The sequence below is a fragment of the Oncorhynchus keta genome, chromosome 21 (genome assembly GCF_023373465.1).
Source record: "Oncorhynchus keta strain PuntledgeMale-10-30-2019 chromosome 21, Oket_V2, whole genome shotgun sequence".
In the NCBI taxonomy this organism is placed as follows: Eukaryota; Metazoa; Chordata; class Actinopteri; order Salmoniformes; family Salmonidae; genus Oncorhynchus; species Oncorhynchus keta.
In genome coordinates this window covers 45916743-45943137 of record NC_068441.1, presented here as the reverse complement: position 1 = coordinate 45943137, position 26395 = coordinate 45916743, and the positions used below count along the sequence as shown (strand labels likewise).

Sequence of the window (26395 nt, the reverse complement as noted above, 5' to 3'; positions counted from 1 at the left end):
TTTTAAAAGGATAGTTCAGAGCTGCACAATTCCTATGATATTACAAGGAGCATTGACATGACAACGGGTAATTATGTTAAAGGGCCAATATTGTTTTGAGTAGTGCAGGCACATGACTTGGTAAGGCAACCTGATCTCTATACAGGCAACAGTATAAATATCTGTAAAGCACTTCAAAATGGCAAATGGATATAAAATATGGAAGTTGCGGTATTATGGTGATCGTTATACATAAGCGTGAGTTTCTCTTTTGTCCAATTTTTATCTCAGATATTGGACACGTAGCCTAGCGCCTTATCTTGAAGCCTTAATGTGTGTGATCTGCATGGTTTGTAGACTTACACAAGTCTACATGTTGAACATAGAAGTGACGTTGAAATGCAGGATTGGATAGTTATCTAAGATATCTATATCCTTAGTTATTTCAGGTGGCGAAACCTCTTAGATGGCGTTCTCGGCATCAGTCTGGATTTTCCTCTCGATCATCTCCCTCAGTCCCTTGCTGAAATGTAGGTTTGCCCCGATGATGAGGTAACCCTGAAAGGTCAAGGGTGGGAAAGCTGGTTGACTGCTGTACATCAACAGGGCCATGTTGAAGCCGACCATTGTGTGGGACATTCCAGATGTGAAATAATGAGAGCCGAAGTGTGCAACACAATGTAGATCCATGACATTGGGATTGGCTGAGATGTCAAGTTGATGTTGTAGGTGGCTACGGTTGTCAAATTGTGACAATTTCCACTTTCAGAAAATATTGCACCAGCAACAATTTGATAGAAGTATAATGAATGTGTTCTTGCATAACAGAAGCCTTGAAACTTACGTTGTGATACTCCACCACTTCCTCTACGAAGTCCAAACCATCTGCAAGAGGGATCGAGACACCTCTCTTGGTCCAGTCTGAAATTGAATTTCGGATAAAAGTTTAAATGTTTAAAGTCAACAGTCTTAACAAAGAATTTCATGGGGTTCTGTTACCTAAATGTTTTATGTATATTGATGTACTGTGGAGTTACACTGATCTGCTATAAAAGGATACTTACTGTTGATGATGGGTACTATTGAGATCTGCAGCATAGTCTTCAGAGGGCCTTGTAGGGGAATAAGCTAAAGAGACAGACCAAAGGGTTTTGATGTACACTGAGTATACCAAACATTAAGAACACCTTCCTAATATTATACACTGAGTATACAAAACATTAAGAACACCTTCCTAATATTATACACTGAGTATACCAATCATTAAGAACACCTTCCTAATATTGAGTTGAACCCCCTCCCAACCCCCCACCTTTGCCCTCAGAACAGTCTCCATTCGTCGGGAATGGACTCTACAAGGTGTTGAAGGCGTTCCACAGGGATACTGATCCATGTTGACGCCATTGCTTTCCACAGTTGTGTCCATTTGGCTGGATGTCCTTTGGGTGGTGGACCATTCTTGATACACACAGGAAACTGTTGAGCATGAAAAACCCAGCAGCGTTGCAGTTCTTGACACAAACCGTTGCGCCATGCACCAACTACCATATCTCGTTCAAAGGGACTGAAATATTTTGTTTTTGCCCATTCACTCTCTGAATGGCACACATACACAATCCATGTCTCAATTGTATCAAAAATTTTACTTTAACCTGTCTCCTCCCATTTATATACACTGATTTAAAGTGGATTTAATAAGTGACAATAATGGATCATAGTTTTCACCTGGTCAGTCTAGGAGTCATGGAAAGAGCAGGTGTTCATAATGTTTTTTATACTCAGTGTAATATTTGAAAATGACTTGATAGTGGATATTCATTATATTGAGAGAGAGAGGAAGATCCACCTGTATTATGTACCTGTAAGCTTTGTAACAGGGTAGGGGATACTGGACATGGTTGTCTCAGGTTGCTCGTCAAATCTGTACATTGTTGTAACAATTTAGATTAAAATCCATCTGGCCAATTCATGTCTGCATCACAAAACATTGAGGTAAGGGGAATTGTTTGTTTTTCAAAGGTGAAATTAAAAATATTTAAAAGGTATTTCATCAAATGATAACTTCCTTGTACAGCTACAGTAGGTTACTATGTTGATCTCCATGCAGGTCCATCATACCACGATGCTGTACCTTCAAACTACTTCTACCAGAAACTACCCCAGTGCAAGAAGGTGGATGAAAACATTGAAAATGTTGACAATTTTGTGGAATGTAAGGAATACATTCTGAAATATGTCAATGTGGATGAAACCTGATGAGTATGCCAGTTATTTTACATTCAGCCTTGAATTGTATGAGTTTTATATACCAGTTGTGATCATCACTAAATCAAGAAGGGATCACCCATGAAATTAGGACTCTGCCCCTGAAAAAGTCCATGATTTTGTAAGGGATGAGAAGGACTTGGCAAACTCCCTTTGAGGGAGAGGCTGTTGTGGTCAATGAGTTCAGCTCAGTGGAACAACCTTATTCTACCAGCCAGGGCTTCTATTCTGCTGGTTCTATTTCTGATGCATTGACCAGTGAGAGAAACAAGGAGGATAACATGACTGTTGAGGTCAGTAAAGTTCCTGTTCAATGCACAGCCATCCCATGGATCCCGGTGGGAGGAGAAAATAATGCCACAGACCACTGCTATGTGGTGTGCTTATGAACCAAACCAATACTAAATCATGGTCCAATTATGTCACCTAGCTATCAAGCTGAAGAGATAGCAGACCTTGGCTTGCCAGAAGGCCTTTTTTCAGTTGATTATGACTGCTGCCCAGATGTCCAAAGGGGGATTTCTGAGTTGAATTATTCCTACAAAGAGTTGAATTCCTCATTGTTCCCTAAAAATGTGTTCTCTCCACCTTAAGGTTAGGCATATGCCATTGAACAAGGGTGTCAAACATACGGTCTGCAGGCCGGATGCGGCCCACAAGGGGTTCCAATTTGGCCGACGGGTGGTTTGAGCAACAAAAATATTTTGTGTGGCAGGGGGAAAATACCTTTAAATATACTTCAATATACATTAAAATGACTGAAACCAAATTGAAACTGTAGAAATGATGATGTACTGACATTCATGCAGTTTTTTGACTGTGTCCAGCTCACCAATAATCACCTAAATGAAAGCTTGACAGTCAAGGAGCATCGAAAATGTCACAAACGATAAATAGAGGACAACATTTTTTTTTTTATGTGGACACCGAGTAAATATAACCAATTTCCAGTGCGGCCCTCCGGACCTCGAAGAAAGACCGGATGCAGCCCCTTGGACAAAAAGGAGTTTGACACCCCTGCCATAGGAGAGCTCAAAAGGCTTCCCCAAGTAAATCCAAATGACATGAAAATGCCTGTCATAATATATACATTTTGATTCTAGACCGTAACAAAATAAACTTAGCATTATCAAGCCTTGTTCTCTGAATTAATTTCTTAATAAATCCCCTGAAAAATAAATCAATATATAATTTACGTAAGTATTCACACCCCTGAGTCAATACTTTCTGGAAGCACCTTTTGTCAGTGATTACAGCTGTGAATCTTTCTGGGTAAGTATCTAAGAGCTTTCCACACATGGATTGTGCAACATTTGCACATTGTTCCTTTCAAGATTCTTCAAGCTCTGTCAAATTGTTTGTTGATCATTGCTAGACAACCATTTTCAGGTCTTGCCATAGATGTTCAAGTAGATTTAAGTCAAAACTGTAACTCAGCCACTCAGGAACATTCACTGTCTTCTTGGTAAGCAACTCCAGTGTAGATTTGGCCTTGTGTTTTAGGTTATTGTCCTGCTGAATGCTGAATTAATATCCCAGTGTCTGGTGGAAAGCAACCAGGTTTTCCTCTAGGCTTTTGTCTGTGGTTAGCTCAATTCAGTTTATTTTTTATCCTGAAAAACATCCTCGTTACCACTAGGCAGGTTGCCTAGTGGTTAAGAGCGTTGGGCCAGTAACATAAAGATTGCTGGTTTGAATCCCAGAGCCGACATGGTGAACAATCTGCTGTTGTGCCCTTGAGCAAGGCACTTACCCCTAATTGCTCCTGTATGTCGTTCTGGACAAGAGCGTCTGATAAATGACGTAAATGTAATGTTAACAATTACAAACATACCCATAACATGATGCAGCCACCACTATGTTTGAAAATATGGAAAGTGGTACTCAGTAATGTGTTGTGTTGGATTTGCCCCAAACATAACACTTTGTATTCAAGACAAAAAGTTCATTGCTGGGCCTCCCGAGTGCGGACCAAATACTTATTTTCCACCATAATTTGCAAATAAATTCATTAAAAATCCTACAATGTGATTTTCTGAATTTTTTTCCACATTTTGTCTGTCATAGTTGAAGTGTACCTATGATGAAAATTACAGGCCTCTCTCATATTTTTAAGTGGGAGAACTTGCACAATTGGTGGCTGACTAAATACTATTTTGCCCCACTGTATATGGTCAGAATTGTAAGAGAGAGAGAGACAGGAGGACAGCGCACAGAATCTTACCGCCAGTGATTCCAAAGCAGACTGGTTGGAGAAGATTTTAAACCTGTCGATAAAAACAGAATACTTTCTGAATTTGCCTGTGATGCTACAGTGATATGCCGTGTGTGTGTGTGTGTGTGTGTGTGTGTGTGTGTGTGTGTGTGTGTGTGTGTGTGTGTGTGTGTGTGTGTGTGTGTGTGTGTGTGTGTGTGTGTGTGTGTGTGTGTGTGTGTGTGTGTGTGTGTGTGTGTGTGTGTGTGTGCGTGTGCGTGTGCGCGTATGCATGCCTACCTCCTCAAGTCTGCAAGGACAGCCAGTCTCTTGCCCTTCATGGACACCTTGGCATTGAATTTGGCCTCCTGCAAGGAACAGAAAGAGAAGCTTAATCAGCGCGCTGGTCTTCACCCTTCCTCCCTGCTTTTCTTGAGGAAATCAATGTCAACCATTCTAAATGGACTTCCTTTGGATCCTTTTTTTTTTTTAAATCAGTAACTAACTGACTGAATAACAAAACCTCACCATGGTCATGCTACTGAGCTGCACAGGCGCCGTGCCGGGCGGCAGCACCATCACCGTGGTGATGGCGGTGACGGCCACAGTAGCCCCGGAGGTCTTGATGGTAGTCTTGGGGGCAGAGTTCAACTCCAGTCGCAGGGAGATAGGGTACTCCACCAGGGCTGGGTTCTGAGATAAACACACACGCGCACAAACAAACGACCACAAGCATGCACACACGCGTGTGTAACAGAGTTAAGAATGTGCTGTAAACTCACTCCACAGCTAACTTGAAATTTCGCCGAGCTATCCAATTTGTACCTTTTGTATAGATCAACTGGTTGGTACGTTGTCAAGCAGGACGCACTGGCGTACCACACACCCCCACAAACCTCCGCAGAGAGCATATAAACATGTCATAAGCCATGGCAAAAATGTTTAGAATAGCAGGAAATTATCAAAAATAAATCTACATTATCTCAGCCACATTGCAAAATGTGTAGAATAGCATGAGATTAGCTGTAAAACTGCAAATTGTTCCCTCTGCCCCATGGGAAAATGAGTAGAATTGTAGGAAGTTAGCTGTTTCCCAGCGAAAAACTATAATAATTGTTTAAATTATTATCATTATTATTATTATTATTTGGGGGTGGTAGTGGGGGTGGGCCTTGTTCAGACATTGTTGCCCCCCCCCGCTCCCAATGGAGGAGGATATACTGTGAGAAACACACTGACTTTGGTTTCACGTGCAAACACAGGAGTGAGTGAGTGAGTGAGTGAGTGAGTGAGTGAGTGAGTGAGTGAGTGAGTGAGTGAGTGAGTGAGTGAGTGAGTGGAATGCAAAAGTAGAATTTAAGGTCTTGACCCTATTTGTGGAGGCATCAGGTCACATTCGTGACATACATACTCACCATCATCATAATGGTGCCAAAATAGGTTGTCCTGAGGAGCATCTCCAGATCCTTTGGCATCTGAGAACATAGTATTCAACAGCCATATAATTGCATGTATTTGAAATTACTATATAGTAATGTCATGTCATATTACTACCAGAACAATACTGGTCAAATAAATACTCCAAATTCAATGTTTTACTATATAGATTTGCTTAATGATTGGGTTTGCGGCAGATCACCTTATTATGTGAAAGTGTGCAGTACCAATCATGACTCAACTGCTTATTAAAATCTGTGTCAACATGTCTGACTGGACCTCTGATGCATACACCAGTTGTCAGGCCAATATAGAATCATTTACACCTTGGAGCTAAGAATAACTGAAGTAATGTCATATGTAGGCTAAAGTGCAGGGGAGAGAATAGGGTTGCAACACATAACAGCAGACCGTCCGGTCTCATACTTACGCGCTCGTTGGCGATATTCATTTGGAATATGCCGGCTTTATAATAGGAGTACAACCCACTGTCAAAGAAGTACTCAGACAGACCCAGGTAGACCATTCGATCGTACTCTCTCACGATTGGGTTGACGGCATAGTTGACCAAGGTGTTGTTCTCGTTCCCGAGCTCAAAGAACATGCCCTGTGTGGCCCAGAAAGAGAGATGAGAGATGCAAAAATAGGTTTCCACTTTATTTGAGGGGGTACCTACATAAAGGTTTCATAACACATTACTGAGCAGTTCAATTATGTCAACACCTGCATGTGACATTACTGTGACATAACGAAAATATCAACTTGCATGCGCTGCTTATGAATGCATAATGTGTTAATTTGAGTGTGTTACCCTTCCAATAAAGTGTTTAATACTACCCAAAACATACATAATATAGATATGATATGGCCACAATGCATGAGACTAATGCATAGGTAGCTAGACTGTCTCACTCACCCTGAAATCCATGTCAAGACTCCTTGAAGTCACCACTGGGTCACTAAGGAGAGAGTAGTCGATCCCCACGTACTTATCCACCTCAGTTCGCACTGGATAGGTTCAAATCAAAACAAACACACAATTATCTTTCGGCGTGCAAAAGTTATTTTCAACACTTATGGTCAGAGAAGTAACTTATGGTCAGAGATGTTGTTTATAACCAATCTCTCAAGGTATTTGCCAATGAACCACTGTACTATATTACCTGGAATTGTCTCCAACAAAGAGTTGATTAGAACCAAACCAGCGTGGTTCATGGCAGGGCAGATCTATGAAAACAGCAGACGTGTTAAAGTAACAGTCCAGTGGTCCACATTTCAATGAAACATTACCTATAATTCATTACAAGATGAGGTAAATACATTTTCTTTCAAAAATTCTAATTCAGTGTGTTAAAAAGCAGCCTTTATCTCTACCCCTATTTGCCATATTCACTCTGAACCAAACGGTGTGGGCGTGACAGTCAACATACATATTCATGATCAGTAAACAGCTGATTTGCCAGCTCAGCCAATGAGTATTTAGTCGTAGGTGTTGCCATGTTGTAGTAACCAGCGTTCTAGAATTAAATCAACTGATCTGTCAGCACCTGTTGGTTAAGAAGGAAGCGCATTCCTGTGGTCAAGAACGTTGCCAAGAAGTCATACACCCTCCTGCAAAGGAGTAAAGCAGAGTTTAATTACACCCAGAGACGTATATCTAAGTAATTGAATCTGATTACACCCACTCATGTAAAAAAAATTCACTAGCTGAAAACACTGCTACTAGCCTACATCACTGCAATTAGTCTCTCTTGATTCCTAACAGACTAATAGCTCCACATTGCCCGCAATATTTGGTTCTCTGCCTTTTAGATCATAATGAATACAATTAGTATAGACAAGGATAACCTGATCCTAGATCAGTACTCCTACTCTAAGATGCTTGATACATATGGCCTCTGGTCAAGAAATGAGCTCAAGTATCCCCCAAAAAACCTATCAACATGATTTACCCTAAGGTGCCAGTGAACTTCATTTTCATTTTGCCGATGGACGCATCACAGGTGATGTTGGAGATCTTGAGACGACCCAACTCATCTTTGGTCATGTGCAGGACAGTGTGGATGTTCACGCCTTCTGCAGAGGCGTTGATGGCTCCCGTGTCATAGCTACAAGACCATAGAGAAGAAACCTTCTCAGATCATCATCATCAACATAATCATCTCAACCATATTTAGCACCAGAAGGAAGATAAGTCATCAATCGAGCCTACCTCTGTATGACTGAACTCCTCGAGGCTGTACAATATACCATTGTGAGCATTTCCCCGCAGGCATAATTTTGTATACAAAGCCATTATTTTCTTGTAAAATGCACGAGAGAGACCCTAGAGGATAGAGAGAAGGACTTACAAGAACCAATACAGGATGCGTCTCTGGAAGCTGAGGGCGATGGACGAGTTCTGCACCTCGAAGAGCAGTCCCAGACCAGGCTGAAATGCCAGGTCTGCGTAGGTCAGGTTCAACTCATTTATTTTCACCCTGAACCACAGGAAGGAAGACAATTGGATCAGTGCTTGGGCTGATACTAGAAATTCACTTGAAAGTCACTTGAAATTCACTAGAAGTTCCCTTTTGGTAGCCACAATCTTGTAGCCTGGTTGCCAGTTGGTTGAAGTTGACCAAAGCAGAAACACTGTATGGGCAGCAATACTGTCTACCAGAGTTGATTTTTCAAGAACCCAGATTTCTAGAAGATGACCCATAAAGTTAGCTAATGGACTTTCTTTTACAAAAGATGAAGAAGTTCTAGCCTCGTAGACCAGACAGATAACTTTGCACACCTTTCTTTTTCACTTCATGTGGTGAGCGAAGCCATCTGGTATTTATCTTTTAAACGGGGGTATTCAGTTGCTGAGCTCTATAGCTCATCTTCTAGAAATCCAGTCAGACACTACCGACAGTTCATTAATAGGCACAGATATCAAAGAATCATGAGCCATTGGAACATAGCGGCAGCAACTTTGGACCGTTAAGGTGGATGGATCCCAGCTCAGGGCTTACTCATTGATGGTGTACTCGAAGCGGCCCTCATTGCCCTTCATCTCTGGCATGGTGATGTTGCTCAGTTCCTCCACCACAAACTTCTGGGTCTCGTACTTCACTGAAAGGCAGGTTTGAAAGAGTTAAGTTCAGAGTCTAAAGCTACATAGCCAATGACTTAAGAAGACAGCCCACACAACTAAGAGGATCTAAGTGGATTAAGGTGCTTTGTTTGGGTAATGGAGACTAAAGTAGAGCAAAATCCTGATAGTGACAATGCAGTGAAGGTGACGTCTTCCTTTGGTCAAGACTGAAGATGTTCCAGGACCATTTTATTTATTTTACCTTTATTTAACCAGGCAAGTCAGTTAAGAACAAATTCTTATTTTTAATGACGGCCTAGGAACTGTGGGTTAGCTGCCTGTTAAGGGGCAGAACGACAGATTTGTACCTTGTCAGCTCGGGGATTTGAACTTGCAACCATTCAGTACTGTTGGAGACTGATGAAAACGTAACGTTATGACTACAGCTACTGTTTACTGAAGGAACTAAAATCGTGCCTGACAAGGCCAATGAAATCTGCACCTCGCTGGAAGCTCTTCACAGAGCCCAGAAACGGGCGGTGCGGGGCCTAACAGGGGTTTTACCTCTCCTCCAGGGAACAGTAGTTGAAGTCATAACGTTACGTTGCCTTTCAGTTAGTCAACTTCGGTACAACATATTATGTGGAAATGGAATCCCACCCTAAACCGACCCCAAGGGTAGTAAATAAAACGGCCCACGGCAGACCACCCAGAACTGACCTGGGTATTGTGTACACGACATGCTGCCTAGTGATTTCCCCTGTCCCAGCTGTAAGCACACTGTGGGCTACACTGGTAGCAGTGACATCCAAGCGATAAAACCTCACAACAGTGTGTGGTGATGCCCAACTCACCGCAGCACAAATACTGTATTTCCTACAGTCAACCCTTAAATTTGACTTAGATAGTTTGTGTGTATGCATTGATATTTAGGCTACGTGTGCCTTTAAAAAAAATGTATGTAGTTCTGTCCTTGAGCTGCTCTTGTCTAATGATGTTCTGTATTATGTCATTCTGTATTATGTTACATGTTTTGTGTTGGACCCCAGGAAGAGTAGCTGCTGCTTTTGCAACAGCTAATGGGGATCCTAATAAAATTCCAAAATACCAAACTCCCAAGACACTGCCAGACCCCTGGTGAAGTCGGCACATACACTGCTAGTTCACCCTTGACCCTTATGACAGGGAGACAGCGATATGACGGGGAGACAGCCAACACAATCCTGCAGGAGATGCTGCCCTGCCTCGACCTGGATTAGCAAAACAGACATAAATCTGGTCACATAACCGGATATCCCGGGTCCCTCAATGTACGTGCGTATAGAAATGTAGGATCTTAATTTGACCATTCTTTTGTTGCAAAGAATTTTCCTACATGGCAGGAAACGTAAACTTGTCATGTATTAAGGTTTATAGGGGCTTCGAAAGTTAGTGATTTCCACTTTAAAATTGTAGACTTTATTTACCGTAACAAAAAAATGATGAACCACTAGAAAAAAATGCCCATTAATTATAATCCACATAATAATTCACATATCCTATTGCTGTAGGACTATTTTCCTGCTGTAGCAAACTGGCTCAAATTATGATCTAACATCTGTAGCTCGTACTAAACACAGGGTATGTAACCTCTGTTGCTCTTCAGAAGCAAAAGGAGGAGGCGAAAAGGGAAATAACTCAAAAGTTAAGGACCTGTAGGACATAGCCCCGACTTTTGGGGTCGAAGGACCCATTTGGACACAATGTCACCTTAGAGTCGCCCGAGGTGAACTGAGTACAGGAAGGGTGTACAGATAACACGTGGAGGTCCAAAACACGCGTGTCCCAAGGCAAAGGCACAAGCAGGGAGGTGGTGTAGGAGAGGATACTCAGATCCACAGCCTCCTGTGGTTCAAAGGGGGCCTCACAGAGCATCCAAAACCAAAGCTAAATCCCTAGTGGGCGCAATAGGTTTAGAGACCACACCCTTTTAGAAACCGCATTACTAGGGGAGTGGCAACATCAATTCTCACATGACATGCCGAAATAGCCGTCATGTACACTTTAAGTGTGGAGAATGGCCGCCCTTTGCTCAAAAAGCTCCTATAGGAACATAAAGATGTCCCTCACATAGCACTGAAAAAGGAACCAGCCCTTTATCTTGGCACCAGAGCTACAACCCCTGCCATTTTATACATACACAGCCCCCTGTTGAGGGTGCCCTGGCAGACTAAATAGTAGCAATAACGTTCAGAGGTAACCCTCTAGGTCAGGGCAACTCCAGTCCTCGGGGGCCTGATTGGTATCAGACTTATCCCCCATCCCTAGCAAACACACCTGATTTAAACTAATTGCAATTTCAACTGAAGATCATGATTAGTTGATTATTGGAGTCAGGTGTGTTAGCTGGGGCTGGGGGAAAAGTGTGCCACTAATCAGGCCCCCGAGGACTGGAGTTGCCCAGGCCTGCTCTAGATCTAGCCACCTGATTGGCCTTCCTAGGGGCCAGGCTGATAGAAATAAAATCTCTGGCTTTGCGTTCCAAACCTGCCTGTGTGCCTGGGACAACAGGTCCCTGCACAACCGGAGTTGTCACAGGTCATCGCCTAAAAGGCAAATGATCTCAGTGAACCAAAAAGGAAAATAGAGAATAATAGAAAAGTTAAACATGTAATAATAAATACACACTGAGTAACAATAACTTTCCAATATACAGGGGGAACCAGTACCGAGTCGATGTGCAGGGGTACGAGGTAATTGAGGTCGATAAGTCCATATAACTAGGAATAAAGTTACAGAGAAAAAACAGTAGCAGCAGCATACAGTTGAAGACAGAATTTTACATACACCTGAGCCAAATACATTTAAACTCAGTTTTTCACAATTCCTGACATTTGATCATAGTAAAAATTCCCTGTTTTAGGTCAGTTAGGATCACCACTTTATTTTAAGAATGTGAAATGTCAGAATAATAGAGAGAATGATTTATTTCAGCTTTCATTTCTTTCATCACATTCCCAGTGGGTCAGAAGTTTACATACACTCAGTTAGTATTTGGTAGCATTGCCTTTAAATTGTTAAGCCTTCCGCAAGCTTCCCACAATAAGATGAGTGAATTTTGGCCCATTCCTCGTGACAGAGCTGGTGTAACTGAGTCAGGTCTGTAGGCCTCCTTGCTCGCACACGCTATTTCAGTTCTGCCTACAAATGTTCTACAGGATTGAGGTCAGGACTTTGTGATGGGCACTCCAATACCTTGACTTTTTTGTCCTTAAACCATTTTGCCACAACTTTGGAAGTATGCTTGGGGTCAATGTCCATTAGGGAGACCCATTTGCGACCAAGCTTTAACTTCCTGACTGATGTCTCGAGATATTGCTTCAACATATTCACATAATTTTCCTGCCTCGTGAAGCCATCTATTTTGTGAAGTGCACCAGTCACTCCTGCAGCAAAGCACCCCAACAACATGATGCTGCCACCCCCTGCTTATCAGTTGGGATGGTGTTCTTCGGTTTGCAAGCATCCCCCTTTTTCCTCCAAACATAATGATGGTCATTAAGGCCAAACAGTTCTATTTTTGTTTCATCAGACCAGAGGACATTTCTCCAAAAAGTACCATCTTTGTCCCCATGTGCAATTGCAAACCGTAGTCTGGCTTTCTTGGCGGTTTTGGAGCAGTGGCTTCTTCCTTGCTGAGCAGCCTTTCAGGTTATGTCAATATAGGACTGGTTTTACTGTGGATATAGATACTTTTGTACCTGTTTCCTCCAGCATCTTCACAAGGTCCTTTGCTGTTGTTCTGGGATTGATTTGCACTTTTCGCACCAAAGTAAATTCATCTCTAGGAGACAGAACGCATCTCCTTCCTGAGCGGTATTGATGGCTGCGTGGTCCCATGGTGTTTATACTTGCGTACTATTGTTTGTACAGATGAACGTGGTACCTTCAGGTGTTTGGAAATTGCTCCCAAGGATGAACCAGACTTGTCTACAATTTTTTTCTGAGGTCTTGGCTGATTTGTTTTGATTTTCCCATGATGTCAAGCAAAAAGGCACTGAGTTTGAAGGTCGGCCTTGAAATACATCCACAGGTACACCTCCAATTGACTCAAATGAGGTCAATTAGCCTATCAGAAGCTTCTAAAGCCATGACATTATTTTCTGTATTTTTCCAAGCTGTTTAAAGGCACAGTCAACTTAGTATGTAAACTTCTGACCCACTGACATTGTGATACAGTGAAATAATATGTCTGTAAACAATTGTGTCATGCACAAAGTATATGTCCTAAACGACTTGCCAAAACCTATAGTTTGTTAACAAGAAATTTGTGGAGTGGTTGAAAAACGAGTTTTAATGACTCCAGCCTAATTGTATGTAAACTTCCAACTTTAACTGTATGTGATGAGTCAGAAAGGTTAGTGCAAAAAGGGTAAATGCAGATAGTCCAGGTAGCTATTTGGGTAACTATTTAACAAATTATTTAGCAGTCTTATGGTTTGTGAGTAGAAGCTGTTCAGGACCCTTTTGGTCCCAGAAGGGGCGCTCCGGTACAGCTTGCCATGCAGTAGCAGAGAGAACAGTCTATGACTTGGGTGGCTGGGGTCTTTGACAATTTTGAGGTGCTTCCTCTGAGTCCGCCTGGTATAGAAGTTCTGGATGTCAGGGAGCTCGGCGCCAGTGATGTACTGGGCCATACGCGAACTACACTTTTTTGGGATGCCCCATGCCAAATCTTTTCAGCCTCCTGAGGGGGAGGCTGTGTTTTGACCACGATAGGTCCTTAGTGAGGTTACACCGAGGTTTTTAAAGCTCTCAATCTGATCCACTACAGCCCCGTCAATGTGGACAACAGTGGGAAATGTGTAAAAGAGAGTACGACTGTGTCAGTCCTCAATGAAGTGTTCAGGTCCCTCATCGAAAGAAACATACGACAAAGAGTGCTTCTTTGCGATGCTTAAAGATCTACGTTGGCCCTGCCGAACATTTCATATATCTGGGAGACCCCCCAGGGGTGTACCCACCACTCCTAAGAGAGAGGGGCCCACCTGGACAGAAGATCTGCGCCCGAGTTGAGGCAACCATAGAGAAGCGAGAACATGTGAGCGCTGCTCCACAGCAATAAACTAAGGTTAGGAGGGAGAGAGACTGACTCCCTCACCGTTTGTTGGTGTATGGCACCACCACCATAAATATTGCCGGGTTCTGACCATCACAAGCCAGCCTGACACAGCCGGGAAGAAGCGCCTGAGCACCAGATACACCATTAGGAGCTCCAGGTAATTGATATGCAGTGTGCTCTGCCATCTTTCAAGTCACCCCACCCTCGGGGTGAATGTGTCTGTCGTGACCTCCCTGTGGGGTACAATTGAAACCATGGTAACCCCCTGACAATAACAGAGGATCCCACCCGGTTGGCCCGGGCCTGTAGGCCTGACAAGGACACCCGAAGCAAACGGTTTAGGCTGTGAGAGAAGTGAAAGACTAGCACTCAGCGCTGGAAAATCATGTTCGCATGATCCAGAGCAATACCGCGCATGCGCACCATTGGTTGGAGCAGACAGCGAGCCTCCCGTCAAGTGCCATCTGACAGGGAGGAACGCCACCTTGTAGAAAGAGATTGGTTATTTTTCCCTTTCCACCACTCACGAGCACCATGTGTCTGAATGTGGAGAAGGGACACTTTTCATTGAAGTCACATGTGGGAGATGCAACACTTTTGACACCCGTGCACACAGGTGGAACTTTGGGTTGACACAACTGTGTTTGCCTGAAGCCCGGTCTAGTCTGGGTTCGGGGGCTCCATCAATCAATGACGTACCCTGATTGGCAGTCCCACTTGAAGTTACTTCTGTCACAACAAGCTTCACTCTGTTTAGGCGGTAAGTAGAGAGGGCGACCAGGTTCTGTGGGTATCCCCCCTTCGCCTGTGTCTGCCTTGGCTAAGCACCACTTGCCTCTCTTCCCAGACTTATCAATCAACGGTACGTGTCCCACCTCAGTGATCAGATATTACATAGACTTTTGAGACCAGGGTAGCTTACAAGTGTTCCATAGCGCGCTAGCCAGGTTAACCTCGAGGTTAGAGCAAAAGGTCACTAGTTCGAATACTGGAGTCGACAAGGTGAAAAATCTGTCGCTGTTCCCTTGAGCAAAGTAGTTAACCCTAATTGTTCCAGGGGTGCTGTACAATGGGGACCCTGGCTGTGACCCCACTCCCTCAGGGGGAGTTGAGATACACCAAAAAACATATTTCCATTACACACGTGTGAAACCAGACAGATATAAGCAACACCCAACTTATTATTAAGATGCGACCTGGAACCCAGCGCTGAACCGCACGCAAACAAAGTAGACCCAGGGAAAAAATGTTATCATGGAGGTTATCATACCCACCGGTCATAGGTACCGGTGCCACAGCACCATGTAACCCAGCTGGAAAAGGGACAGACAGCTTTGAAAAATGTCTCCCTTCTGTGGTAACAGACAGGGATGATTCGTAATGGAATCTAATTCCCAGGAATGAAACCAATCACCCATAGAACCCATATATACCTATTGAACCTTGTGAACGTGGTAACATAGGGGGCTTTAAACATGGACAAACTTCCAATTAAGTTGTGCTTCCGTGAGACTGTATAGCCTGGATGAAGCCCGGACCCTTATGGACACAGGGGGCTCCGACAATGGCTGACTTAGCACCCCATTTGTCCTTCCGTAAGCAAACATGGCGGCACTGACATCACAGTAATGTTTTTGTGGAGGGACGCACTGGTCGCTCACTCCGGGGGGTTACCCGTGCAAGTCCTCGGAGGATGCTACCTTATCGGAGGTGCATGCATTCCCTGCTTCCTCCACTCCCTCCAACTTCAGGAATTGTAAATAGGAATAGGATTGGCTCTAACACCAGGGGAACGCTAGTAAGCTTCATTCGCCAGAAGTTATGCATGCTAGTTGATGTTAGCCATGAGGCTTGTAGGCTATGCTAGGCTAGCTAGCCTATTTGACTGCAGCATGGTCCATTTAGAATAACCATGTGACTTAATGCTAGTGACATACACTAAACAAGATAGCTACTCAAGCAATTCCATCGTTAGGAAGCCGGAATAGCTAGAAGGAGCTAGCTCATCTCGGCAAGTTAGCTAACCTGGCTAGCATGCTGTGCAGCGTTTGTTATACTAGCCTGGCCCTGAAAGTCTATGTAGGACCCGGACCGTTTATTGATAAGTCTGGGAAGAGAGGCAAGCGGTGCTTAGGAATTTCACCATGAGGCCAATGGTGACTTTAAAACAGTTACAGAGATAATGGCTGTGATAGGAAAAAACAGAGGATGGATCAACAACATTGTAGTTACTCTACAATACTAACCTAATTGTCAGAAGGAGAAGAAGAAAGTCTGTACAGAATACAAATATTCCAAAACATGCATCCTGTTTGCAACAAGGCACTAAAGTAATATTGCAAACATCTTGGCCAAGCAATTCACTTTTTGTCATGAATACCAACACATTACTGAGTACCACGCTTCATATTTTCAAGCATGGGGGTGGGCTGCATCATGTTATGGGTGTGCTTGTCATCTGCAAGGACTAGGGAGTTTTTCAGGATAAAAATAAATGGAATAAAGCGAAGCACAGGCAAAATCCTAGAGGAAAACCTGGTTCAGTCTGCTTTCCAATAGACACTGGATGACAAATTCACCTTTCAGCAGGACAAGAACGTAAAACACAAGGCAAAATCTACACTGGAGTTGCTTACCAAGAAGACAGTGAATGTTCGAGTTACAGTTTTGACTTAAATGGGTTTGAAAATCTATGACGATTTGAAAATGGCTGTCTAGAAATGATCATAAACCAACTAGACAGTTTGAAGAATTAAAAAAAGAATAATGTGCAAATATGTTGCACAATCCAAAGCTCTTAGACTTACCCAGAAAGACTCACAGCTCTAATCGTTGCCAAAGGCAATTCTAACATGTATTGACTCAGGGGTGTGAATACTTATGTAAATGACATATTTCTGTATTTCATTTTCAATAAACAATTAATTTAATCTATTTTGAATTCAGGCTGTAACACAACAACATGTAGAATAAGTCAAAGGGTATGAATACTTTCTGAAGGCACAGAGTGTTTTTGTTGTCAATTTCTTACACATTTCGAGGCCTCTGTTTGTGATCCGGATCTTGCAGCCTGGCGGCTCTGCTGCTGACATTGCAACGATGAGAAGGAAGAGGATAGACACCGTGCAGGAAGCCATCACGACTCACTCAACCTGCAGGGAGTCAAAACAGACAGACAAAGCGTGGGGAAGGATCCAGTCACCTCAAAGCTCAAACACTAAATACTAGGGTTGGGTTTCCCAAAAGCATCATAGCACTATGATCGTTTTTAATACATTTTATTTCAATTGAATTAACCCCCCTAGAGTCTAAGCCGGGGTGGGGTGGGTTATTTACTAAACTAATATATGTAATTGTTTTAAAATGGTCATACCAAAGATCTTTTAGCTATTTGGTTTAAAATTACACATCATATTTCACCCTTTTATTAGGCACTAAACTACTTCTATATGCTTCCATTCATTTTTTAAACTGGTACCAGGCTGTCTTCAGACGATCCTTGTGTTGCTTGTGGGCGTCCTAAACAACCAAGCCCAAACTGTTCTATGCTACAGACAAAAGTTGGCAGATCGGTGGTACCGACTTCAGGCGAGTCTCGTGACGGTTGTGGGACATTTTCGTGAGAAGAACAATTTTCGGGATGTCTCATGGTCTGACAACACCGATGTAGCTCTGCCACCTTCCACCACAGATGAAAATGAAAAGGAGTAATTTATTGTTGGTGACGAGCTTTCTGGGGTTGCATCAATCTCCCTCAACTAAGGAGACGACATAATTCATTCAGTTCCTATGAACCTTATTGGCACTTTATTCCATGAGACTGAATTACACAATATTATCCAGAAGTCATCGAGGTCATCAAACTTATATATCATCTAATAAATGGGTATTCATTTCAAACAACGTTTCATATTAAAGGTTATGAATATCAAAGGTTATGAATGCCTTTTAGAGGAACTATTTGCACTGCGTATCTCAATGTTCTTCTCTCACCATTGTCCTGCAACAGTGAAAATGCACAGAATCCATGGACATAGATGATTATTAGTCGCTTATAAACATGTACATTTTCGCCCCTTATATTTTCACAAAGATAGGCAGATAAGATGTACTGGGACAATGTACACACTACCGAACTGCTCTGAGTAATATAGTCCTCTCAAACAACAACACTCATTGTGTCCCTTGTATTTACAATAACATATCTAATTTTAAGCTAATTTGTGTATTCATATCATCAACCTTGCTTACAGATGTTTTATAGTAATTCCGATGTCAATTTAGTTATTACTTCTTCTCCTGTACATCACTCAGGCTCTTCGCCCTCTTTATCTCCATCACAAGCAAGAATTCCAAGATGCATTTCTCCTCCCAGACAAAATCCTGCACCAAAATCTCTTACCTCAATAACGGAGGGTCTGTGGAAGCCAAATAAAAGAGAAAAACAAAGAAAACCCCTAAATGTTTGTCTTCTTTACAGTATCTCCACAGTGTGCAATTCAAATGCTGCAGTCGGATTCCCTGTCCTGCTGTAACATGTACGGCTGCTAAGTAGGTGAGTCAGAAAGAGAGTGTGTGTGTGTGTGTGTGTGTGTGTGTGTGTGTGTGTGTGTGTGTGTGTGTGTGTGTGTGTGTGTGTGTGTGTGTGTGTGTGTGTGTGTGTGTGTGTGTGTGTGTGTGTGTGTGTGTGCGTGCGTGCGTGCGTGCGTGCGTGTGCGTGCGTGCGTGCGTGCGTGCGTAGCTGCACAGCTCTTTGTCTTGTTTAACAGCAGGGGCAGCAGTTAGTTCTAGTAACCCCCGACAGTGAGGAACAGAAAAGGTTTGAAGGAGAGCAGGATGTTCGTTGACCCGTAAGGTTTTAGGAGGGACTGCTAGACAACCCACCCCCGCTGCCAAACCCATTTCATTTAGACTCTCTACAGTTTAAACTCATACAAACGGCTAACTCAACAAACTTAATCTCCCTAAAGACCTTTCCCCTTGAATGGACAATTTACAATTTCCTCACTTTCTTAGAATCTGTACAGGGGCCAAAGATTGCGGATTCCTAGAAGGAACAGCTTGTGTGGGGGAGAAACTTTGTATGAACTCCTGCCTGTACTCTGTCTCTAAATGTTGTATATCACGAGCAGAATCATATCACTTAGTATGTGTAAATGTAGTTGGCGAATAAAGGTGATTCTGATCATAAACAGTGCCTTCTTCACAACAACAGTGACCACCACACAAGGATAAGTGTTTAAAAGCGTTACTAATTGAGTGATTTATGAATGGTCAAATGCTGGTGGCCAAAGCTTGAGAATTATTGAGGGTGATGGCAAGATGGCACATGTTCCAGAGTCAGTTTGACACAGGCTATTTTCCCAACATCCATTTTTTTTTATTGTGTTGAAACCATGTCATCTATTGTATATCATCCACCATCCCCCAGTTATCTCACTCCAGGCAACTATTTTGGCTGATGGGAAACAAGTGTTTCGCAATGGAGGAGAGTGCGGGTACTTCAGTTCATACACAAAAGAGATTTGCTACACCCGCAATAACATCTGCTAAACACGTGTATGTGACCGATACATTTTTATTTGATTTGTTTTGATAAGTGTACGGTCGTATCCAGGCCAATGACCAATAGAGAACTCTGGGTGAAGCGTTCTGGGAACAGGGCACGTGTGTGTGCCAGACCCAAACCCTAACAACAGCCCATACTGTGCTTCATGAGAGGTGCTGTATTCATGCCCTTTTGTGTTAAGTTAAAGTTAACCATACTCATGTAGTTACAGGTAATCCAAAAAACTAAACTAATCAACAAACTTGCGAGATGCTCTCAACTAACTAGCAAAGCAAACGAGTGATGTTACAGTGTGTTTTGCATCAAGTTTTGTCACTTGAATAAGATATTCTGCAGAGCATGTCAGAGTTGACTGATTCAACACCTGCTGTAGAACTATATAAGGATGTGTATGCATGGCCGGCCCCAGGCATAAAGCTACATAAGCGGTTGCTTAGTGCCCCTGGCCACTAGGGGGCCCACCCAAAAAAACATATATATTTTTATGAACTCAGTGTTAGAATAGTAGAATACACAAGGTGCCATTTCGAAATTTGATTATGCAGCATCAGTTTTTCTATTGTTAAGTTAGTCACTGGCAGTCACTCAATTAGCCATGCAAGCTAACAATTTTTATATTGGTAAAGTAGTCTCGCCAGCTATCTAAACTTTGTAGTAATCATGCCCGAATACCAACTGGGCACACAGGACATATACCCAGGGCCCCTGAACTCTAGGGGGCCCCCTTTGATTTTGTTAGTCAATCTCATTCAGATATCATTAACATATAATAAGTATTGGCCAAATGTGTAGAGTTACAGGAAATTAGCTTTAAAACAGAAAACATTTCTCTCTCCACCCCGTGGTCCTTCTGTGGCTCAGTTGGTAGAGCATGGCGCTTGTAACGCCAGGGTAGTGGGTTCGATTCCCGGGACCACCCATACGTAGAATGTATGCACACATGACTGTAAGTCGCTTTGGATAAAAGCGTCAGCTAAATGGCATATATTATTATTATTATATTATGGCTAAATGAGTATAATTGCCTGGAATATGTTATTACATTGTTAAACTTCTCTCTGCCCCATGGCAAAACGTGTAGAATTGCAGAAAGTTGTTTTAAAATGTTAACATTTTCTCTACTGCCCATGGCGAAATGTTGATAATTGCAGGAAATGTATTTTAAAACCAAAATGTTCTCTCCGCTGTCAAGGGGGGGGTGACTAAAATGTTTTGCCCGCGAGGTGGGAGGGCCCCCCAACCAAATCTCGCTTAGGGCCCCCAAAAGGCTAGGTCCGGCCCTGTGAGTATGAGTCATAAGGACTCAAAGCCTCAGCTCCTATTTCAATGGAAGGAAAGTGTACCCAAATGCACTTTAGCTCAGCCTGAACAAAAAGGGAATCAGGTGCTCGACTGAGAGACTTGAAAATCCCCCCCAAAAATATTCCTTCACCCAGGACACTTGAATGGGGTGACTACCCAAAAAATATTCCTTCACCCAGGACACTTCAATGGGGTGACTACCCAAAAAATATTCCTTCACCCAGGACACTTCAATGGGGTGACTACCCAAAAAATATTCCTTCACCCAGGACACTTCAATGGGGTGACTATACAAGAAAAGAAAATGTAAAACAAGGAGCTCTCTGTTTCTGCACAGATACGATTATTTATTGATGGAACATAGGCCTAAAACTATTTCAAAGTTATTCATAGCTTATGCTTTGTAATTTGCTCGTTAAATTATTACTTTTTTTTAGCAAAGATGAGTTGCAATACTGCCATCTTTGGTTATTGCCGGGGTATCGTTTCATTATTTTTCAAGTGATCAGTCTCTTTTTTTCAACTTTCAACATCTTCCATGGACCATCTCAAAGTTAGAATTTTATCAATAGTCAAACACAGCACGTTAATTTTCACTAGTGTGATCGATGGTCCTTATCAATTAAGCTTTAACTTACATAGTCGTATACACTAAAGTGAAACACAGAAGACTGTATTGAGAGTTTACCAAACATCTGTCATCTCAGTGTTGGAATCAATGTAAGAAGACATAATAAGACATAATTACAGTAACCATAGGATTTAAATACAGACTGCTTAACCACTGTGTACATAAACAGTATTTTCAATATCCACTTAATACCCTTTGAATTGACTAATAACAACCAGTTTGTAGCCCCTTACTTTGTGAATCCTTGCTAGTTTGTTCTGTTGCGTCATCCCAAATCATAAAACACAAATCCAAACCTGTCTGGAAAAAGTGCAGCATTGAGTTCTGTTCCATCTCATATTACCTAAATTAAAATCAGCAAGATATATGTTTCTAACGATGATTACATTCTTTCAAGTCTTTGTTAGTAGACTATACCTGAAAGTCATACCCACACTCACCTTTGCTTGTGCCATTGTGGAGTTGGCACAGAGAAGTTACAGGTTTTATTAGTCGTATGTATGGTGATACACCTTCCAATGAAATTCTTACTTGCAGGTTCCTTCTCGACAATGCAACAACAATAAGAAATAATACTAGTCTTTGTCCTCCCAACTCAAATCATCGAATCCTGGGTACTGTGAGTTCTGAGCCTGCTTGGTCTGTCTACCACCTTTGTGCAGACTTTCCATCTTACAAAATATATTTTCCTTCCCCCATCCCTCCTTCCCCCCTCTAAATGGGCTTACACAATAAACTGCAATACTTACAGTGTGTTATTGGCAATATCTCTGTGGCAAATGAGTTGACTCGGCTCCCAAGGGTTTCCCTGGTTCAAATACTTGCTCCTGCTTTCAGCTTCAATGACTGGAGGGGTGTTGAAGTGACTCTCTCCCTCTAATCTACACAAACACTCTTTCTTCATCCTTTGTCTATATAGGCAAGTTGTGGAGAAAGGGGAGTGACTCGCTTTGTATAGGTCACATGACTTTTGTGGCTATTGTGATTACATTACCCACTGGTGCACAGACGTCAATTCAACACGTGTTGCCTTTTCCACGTTTGGTTTAATGTAATTTTGTTGAAATGACATAGAAACAACTTTGATTCAACCTGTGTGTGCCCAGTGGGTAATTTCTATAAATAACATTATTATTAGCGATGTCAAAAGCCACTCCAAAATGAGGATTGATACTAATAAAAACATGTGATACAAGTCTTTTCGGACATAGGGCAACTTTTTCAAAACTCCAAACCACTGATTTCAATCATGGTAAAATGCCCAGAACATTCAATGCCCAAATAATTGACATTCAAGAGGGCCTATTTTCACTTGAGTAGTGAATCGTTATCATACAACATACTGTACCAATTGCAGAATACACATGAGAAAAATAAGTGTGAATGCAAAATATAAAATTGTGATTCATGTTCATGACGGGAAACATATTTGAGGGTCCCATTTTGCAGACAACTTTTTTTGGAAAGGCTGTCCTTTAATTTGTGAGGACCTCTTATAAATGGGTGTTCACTTCTTAGAATTCCATTTTTGCTTTTTCAAAGTATGATGATTCAAAGGTAATTTGAGGTACTCCATGCCACGAGGTTCATTAAATAATAGGTTAGCCTTTGCATTCTTCTGACTGAGGTGAAATGCTAAAAATAGCTTGTACCAACCCTTGGAAAGATCGGGCTAAACCACTGGTCGGATATAATTGTAGCCTACTCTTTAAAAAGTGAGAATTTCCTGAAAACTACTACTGTAGGCCTATATCATATTTCTCTTTATTTATTTATTTATTTATTACCAGTTTTATTAAACTGGTTCATTGTTAGGTAAGTTTTGTGCTATGTCATGTCGATTTAGGTAACTTTCATGCCATGCCACATGTTCATTTGCACAAGACTCCTGAACTGTGCAGGAATGCACTGAGCAAATTGGGAGCAGCATGGCCAGGGTTGGTTCACTGCGTTAAGTGCCATTTAAGTCTCTGGACCACACAGATCATAGTGGTTCCCGACTCCGTGCCACAATGATGGCTCAGCCCACTTATTTGACGTATAAAAAACACAACATAAAAGAGCTGTTCAGAGAAATGGGAGGATATATTTTTTAAATTAAGTATATGGCGTGAGGCTTCTGCACCAATTGTAGACTACAGTATAAAATGTGATGGGTGAATTTTTGCATTGTAATTTCAGAAAATGGCCATAATACAGCATATCTGTAGTAATAGTGCAATGATAGTGTTTCAGAGTATTATTTACCCACCCGTGTTGTGATTTGCTCTGATATTCGCCTATTGATTTCTCCCGCCGAAGTGGCATGTGTTGTCAAAATGGGAATGCTGTTTTGACTTTGTGGTTGTGTTATCTAGTGGAAATCGGGTCAAGTCACCAATGTAGAAATTGCTCTGTCATTTTCTGGTTGCTAAAATTCTACACTTTTTGCTCAATTTCAGTTTATGTGAGAAAACAATCAATGAATAGTGTAGGGAATCATTGTACCATCTAAATCGCTGTGAAATAGAAATGTTTAATTAAAACCAATTTTGATTTTAAAGCGAGAGTTCACCATTTTATGGAATGCAGGGGAGGGGGAGATTTGTTGTGAATGCAGCCTAGTGCTGTTGCAATTCACAGTCGCTCTGGATAAGAGCATCTGCTAAATGACTTAAATGTAAATGTAATAGCTTCCGCATAGGGGAGGGTTTCTAGGTGTAACACCTTTAATGGCCATAGAAGAACAGATCATCCATACATCCATGCACCACCAGATGTCAGTAATGACATCATTTATGGTCAACAAGTGAGACATGACTTTTCTCCTGACCTGTTGTACAATATCACAAACTCAGCAAAAAAATAAACGTCCTCTCACTGTCAACTGCGTTCATTTTCAGCAAACTTAACGTGTGTAAATGTTTGTATAAACATAACAAGATTCAACAACTAAGACATAAACTGAACAAGTTCCACAGACATGTGACTAACAGAAATGGAATAATGTGTCCCTGAACAAAGGGGGGTAAAACTCAAAAGTAACAGTCAGTATCTGGTGTGGCCACCAGCTGCATTAAGTACTGCAGTGCATCTCCTCCTCATGGACTGCACCAGATTTGCCAGTTCTTGCTGTGAGATGTTACCCAACTCTTCCACCAAGGCACCTGCAAGTTCACAGACATTTCTGGGGGGAATGGCCCTAGCCCTCACCCTCTGATCCAACAGGTCCCAGACATGCTCAATGGGATTGAGATCCGGGCTTTTCGCTAGCCATGGCAGAACCCTTACATTCCTGTCTTGCAGGAAATCACGCACAGAACGAGCAGTATGGCTGGTGGCATTGTCATGCTGGAGGGTCATGTCAGGATGAGCCTGCAGGAAGGGTACCACATGATGGAAGAGGATGTCTTCCCTGTAATGCACAGCGTTGAGATTGCCTGCAATGACCACAAGCTCAGTCCGATGATGCTGTCCAACACCGCCACAGACCATGACGGACCCTCCACCTCCAATCGATCCCGCACCAGAGAACAAGCCTCGGTGTAACTCTCATTCATTCAACGATAAATGTGAATCCGACCATCACCCCTGGTGAGACAAAACTCGTCAGTGAAGAGCACTTTTTGCCAGTCCTTTCTGGTCCAGCGATGGTGGGTTTGTGTCCATAGGCAACGTTTTTGCCAGTGATGTCTGGTGAGGACCTGCCTTACAACAGGCCTACAAACCCTCAGTCCAGCCTCTCTCAGCCTATTGTGGACAGTCTGAGCACTGATGGAGGGATTGTGTGTTCCTGGTGTATCTCTGGCAGTTGTTGTTGCCATCCTGTACCTGTGTGATGTTCGGATGCACGGATCCTGTGCAGGTGTTGTTACACATGGTCTGCCACTGCGAGGATGATCAGTGTCCGCCCTGTCTCCCTGTAGCGCTGTCTTAGGCATCTCATTGTAATTTATTGCCCTGGCCACATCTGCAGTCCTCATAGCCCCTTGCAGCATGCCTAAGGCACGTTCACGCCGATGAACCTTCTTTTGGTGTTTTTCAGAGTTAGTTGAAAGGCCTTTTTAGTGTCCTAAGTGTTCATAACCTTGACCTTAATTGCCTACCGTCTGTATGCTGTTATAAACGACCGTTCCACAGGTGCATGTTCATTAATTGCTTATGGTTCATTGAACAAGCATGGGAAACAGTGTTTAAACCCTTTACAATGAAGATCTGTGAAGTTATTTGGATTTTTCAGAATGATCTTTGAAAGACGGGGTCCTGAAAACGGGACTTTTCTTTTTTTGCTGAGTTTATGTAACCCTTTATTCCTACACATTTCAAACAACCCAGTCACACCTGAAACACAGTAACTATCATAAAAAGCTATTTATTGAGATCATGTGCAAGGCACAGATAGCGTTGGTTGTTAGAAACCTTTGAAATAGAAATGGAGTCATTTTGTAGGCACTAACTCCGCAATGATTAGTTGGGTTTTTGGATAAATGCCGAAAATAAGGTCTGTGGTAAACACAGGCTTGGGAGATTGTATACGTTTCGTTCTGTGAGATAATCTTCATCATCTACTGTCACTTTCTATGCATTGAAGCATTTATGTAATCAAAACAAGCACATAAAGGCTTCATAAAGGTCAAGTTAACTGACTGATATTATCCCATAAAACAAAACATAATATCTACTAAACATTTTAAATTCAGACCTTATTTTCATTGTTTATCCCAAAACTCCATTCTTTCCCCATTAATTTGCCCCATAGGTAATGTCTGAACAAATCAGAGGTAACTTCCAGTTTTCAGGACTACAACTTCTACTTTCCCAAGACCCAAAATATGTTTATATTTTTATAACATGTATATTATTTTGTATAATAT

The 26395-nt window shown here is 42.2% G+C and overlaps 1 protein-coding gene across 3 annotated transcripts; it reads right to left on the bottom strand.

Annotated features, from left to right (window-relative positions):
* Positions 1–248: 248 nt before the first annotated feature.
* On the bottom strand, positions 249–22457 carry pltp (phospholipid transfer protein). Of its 3 annotated transcripts, none has more exons than XM_052474030.1 (16): positions 22292–22457; positions 17072–17192; positions 8878–8977; positions 8227–8355; positions 7828–7983; positions 7423–7486; positions 7039–7102; positions 6792–6883; positions 6306–6482; positions 5854–5913; positions 4967–5131; positions 4739–4806; positions 4469–4511; positions 1044–1107; positions 824–900; positions 249–537 (listed from the first exon to the last, which is right to left on the bottom strand). In XM_052474030.1, the coding sequence occupies exons 2-16, from the start codon at positions 17175–17177 to the stop codon at positions 442–444; spliced, it is 1461 nt and encodes a 486-aa protein (XP_052329990.1). In that variant the 5' UTR covers positions 17178–17192; positions 22292–22457; the 3' UTR covers positions 249–441. The 3 variants fall into 3 exon arrangements, with proteins under 3 accessions (XP_052329990.1, XP_052329992.1, XP_052329991.1); XM_052474032.1 differs by lacking the exon at positions 22292–22457 and adding an exon at positions 21983–22202; XM_052474031.1 differs by lacking the exon at positions 22292–22457 and adding an exon at positions 18443–18610.
* Between the last annotated feature and the right edge of the window lie 3938 nt (positions 22458–26395).

What these genes read in the sequence shown, in the direction of transcription:
- pltp (XM_052474030.1), bottom strand. Translation starts at nt 17,177, where the DNA reads ATGGCTTCCTGCACGGTGTCTATCCTCTTCCTTCTCATCGTTGCAATG. An exon ending in GCTTCCTTCTTAACCAACAG is followed by an intron (nt 7,103 to 7,422) that starts GTGCTGACAGAT and finishes CTGTTTTCATAG; the next exon opens with ATCTGCCCTGCCATGAACCA. An exon ending in AAGTGGTGGAGTATCACAAC is followed by an intron (nt 538 to 823) that starts GTAAGTTTCAAG and finishes TTGACCTTTCAG; the next exon opens with GGTTACCTCATCATCGGGGC.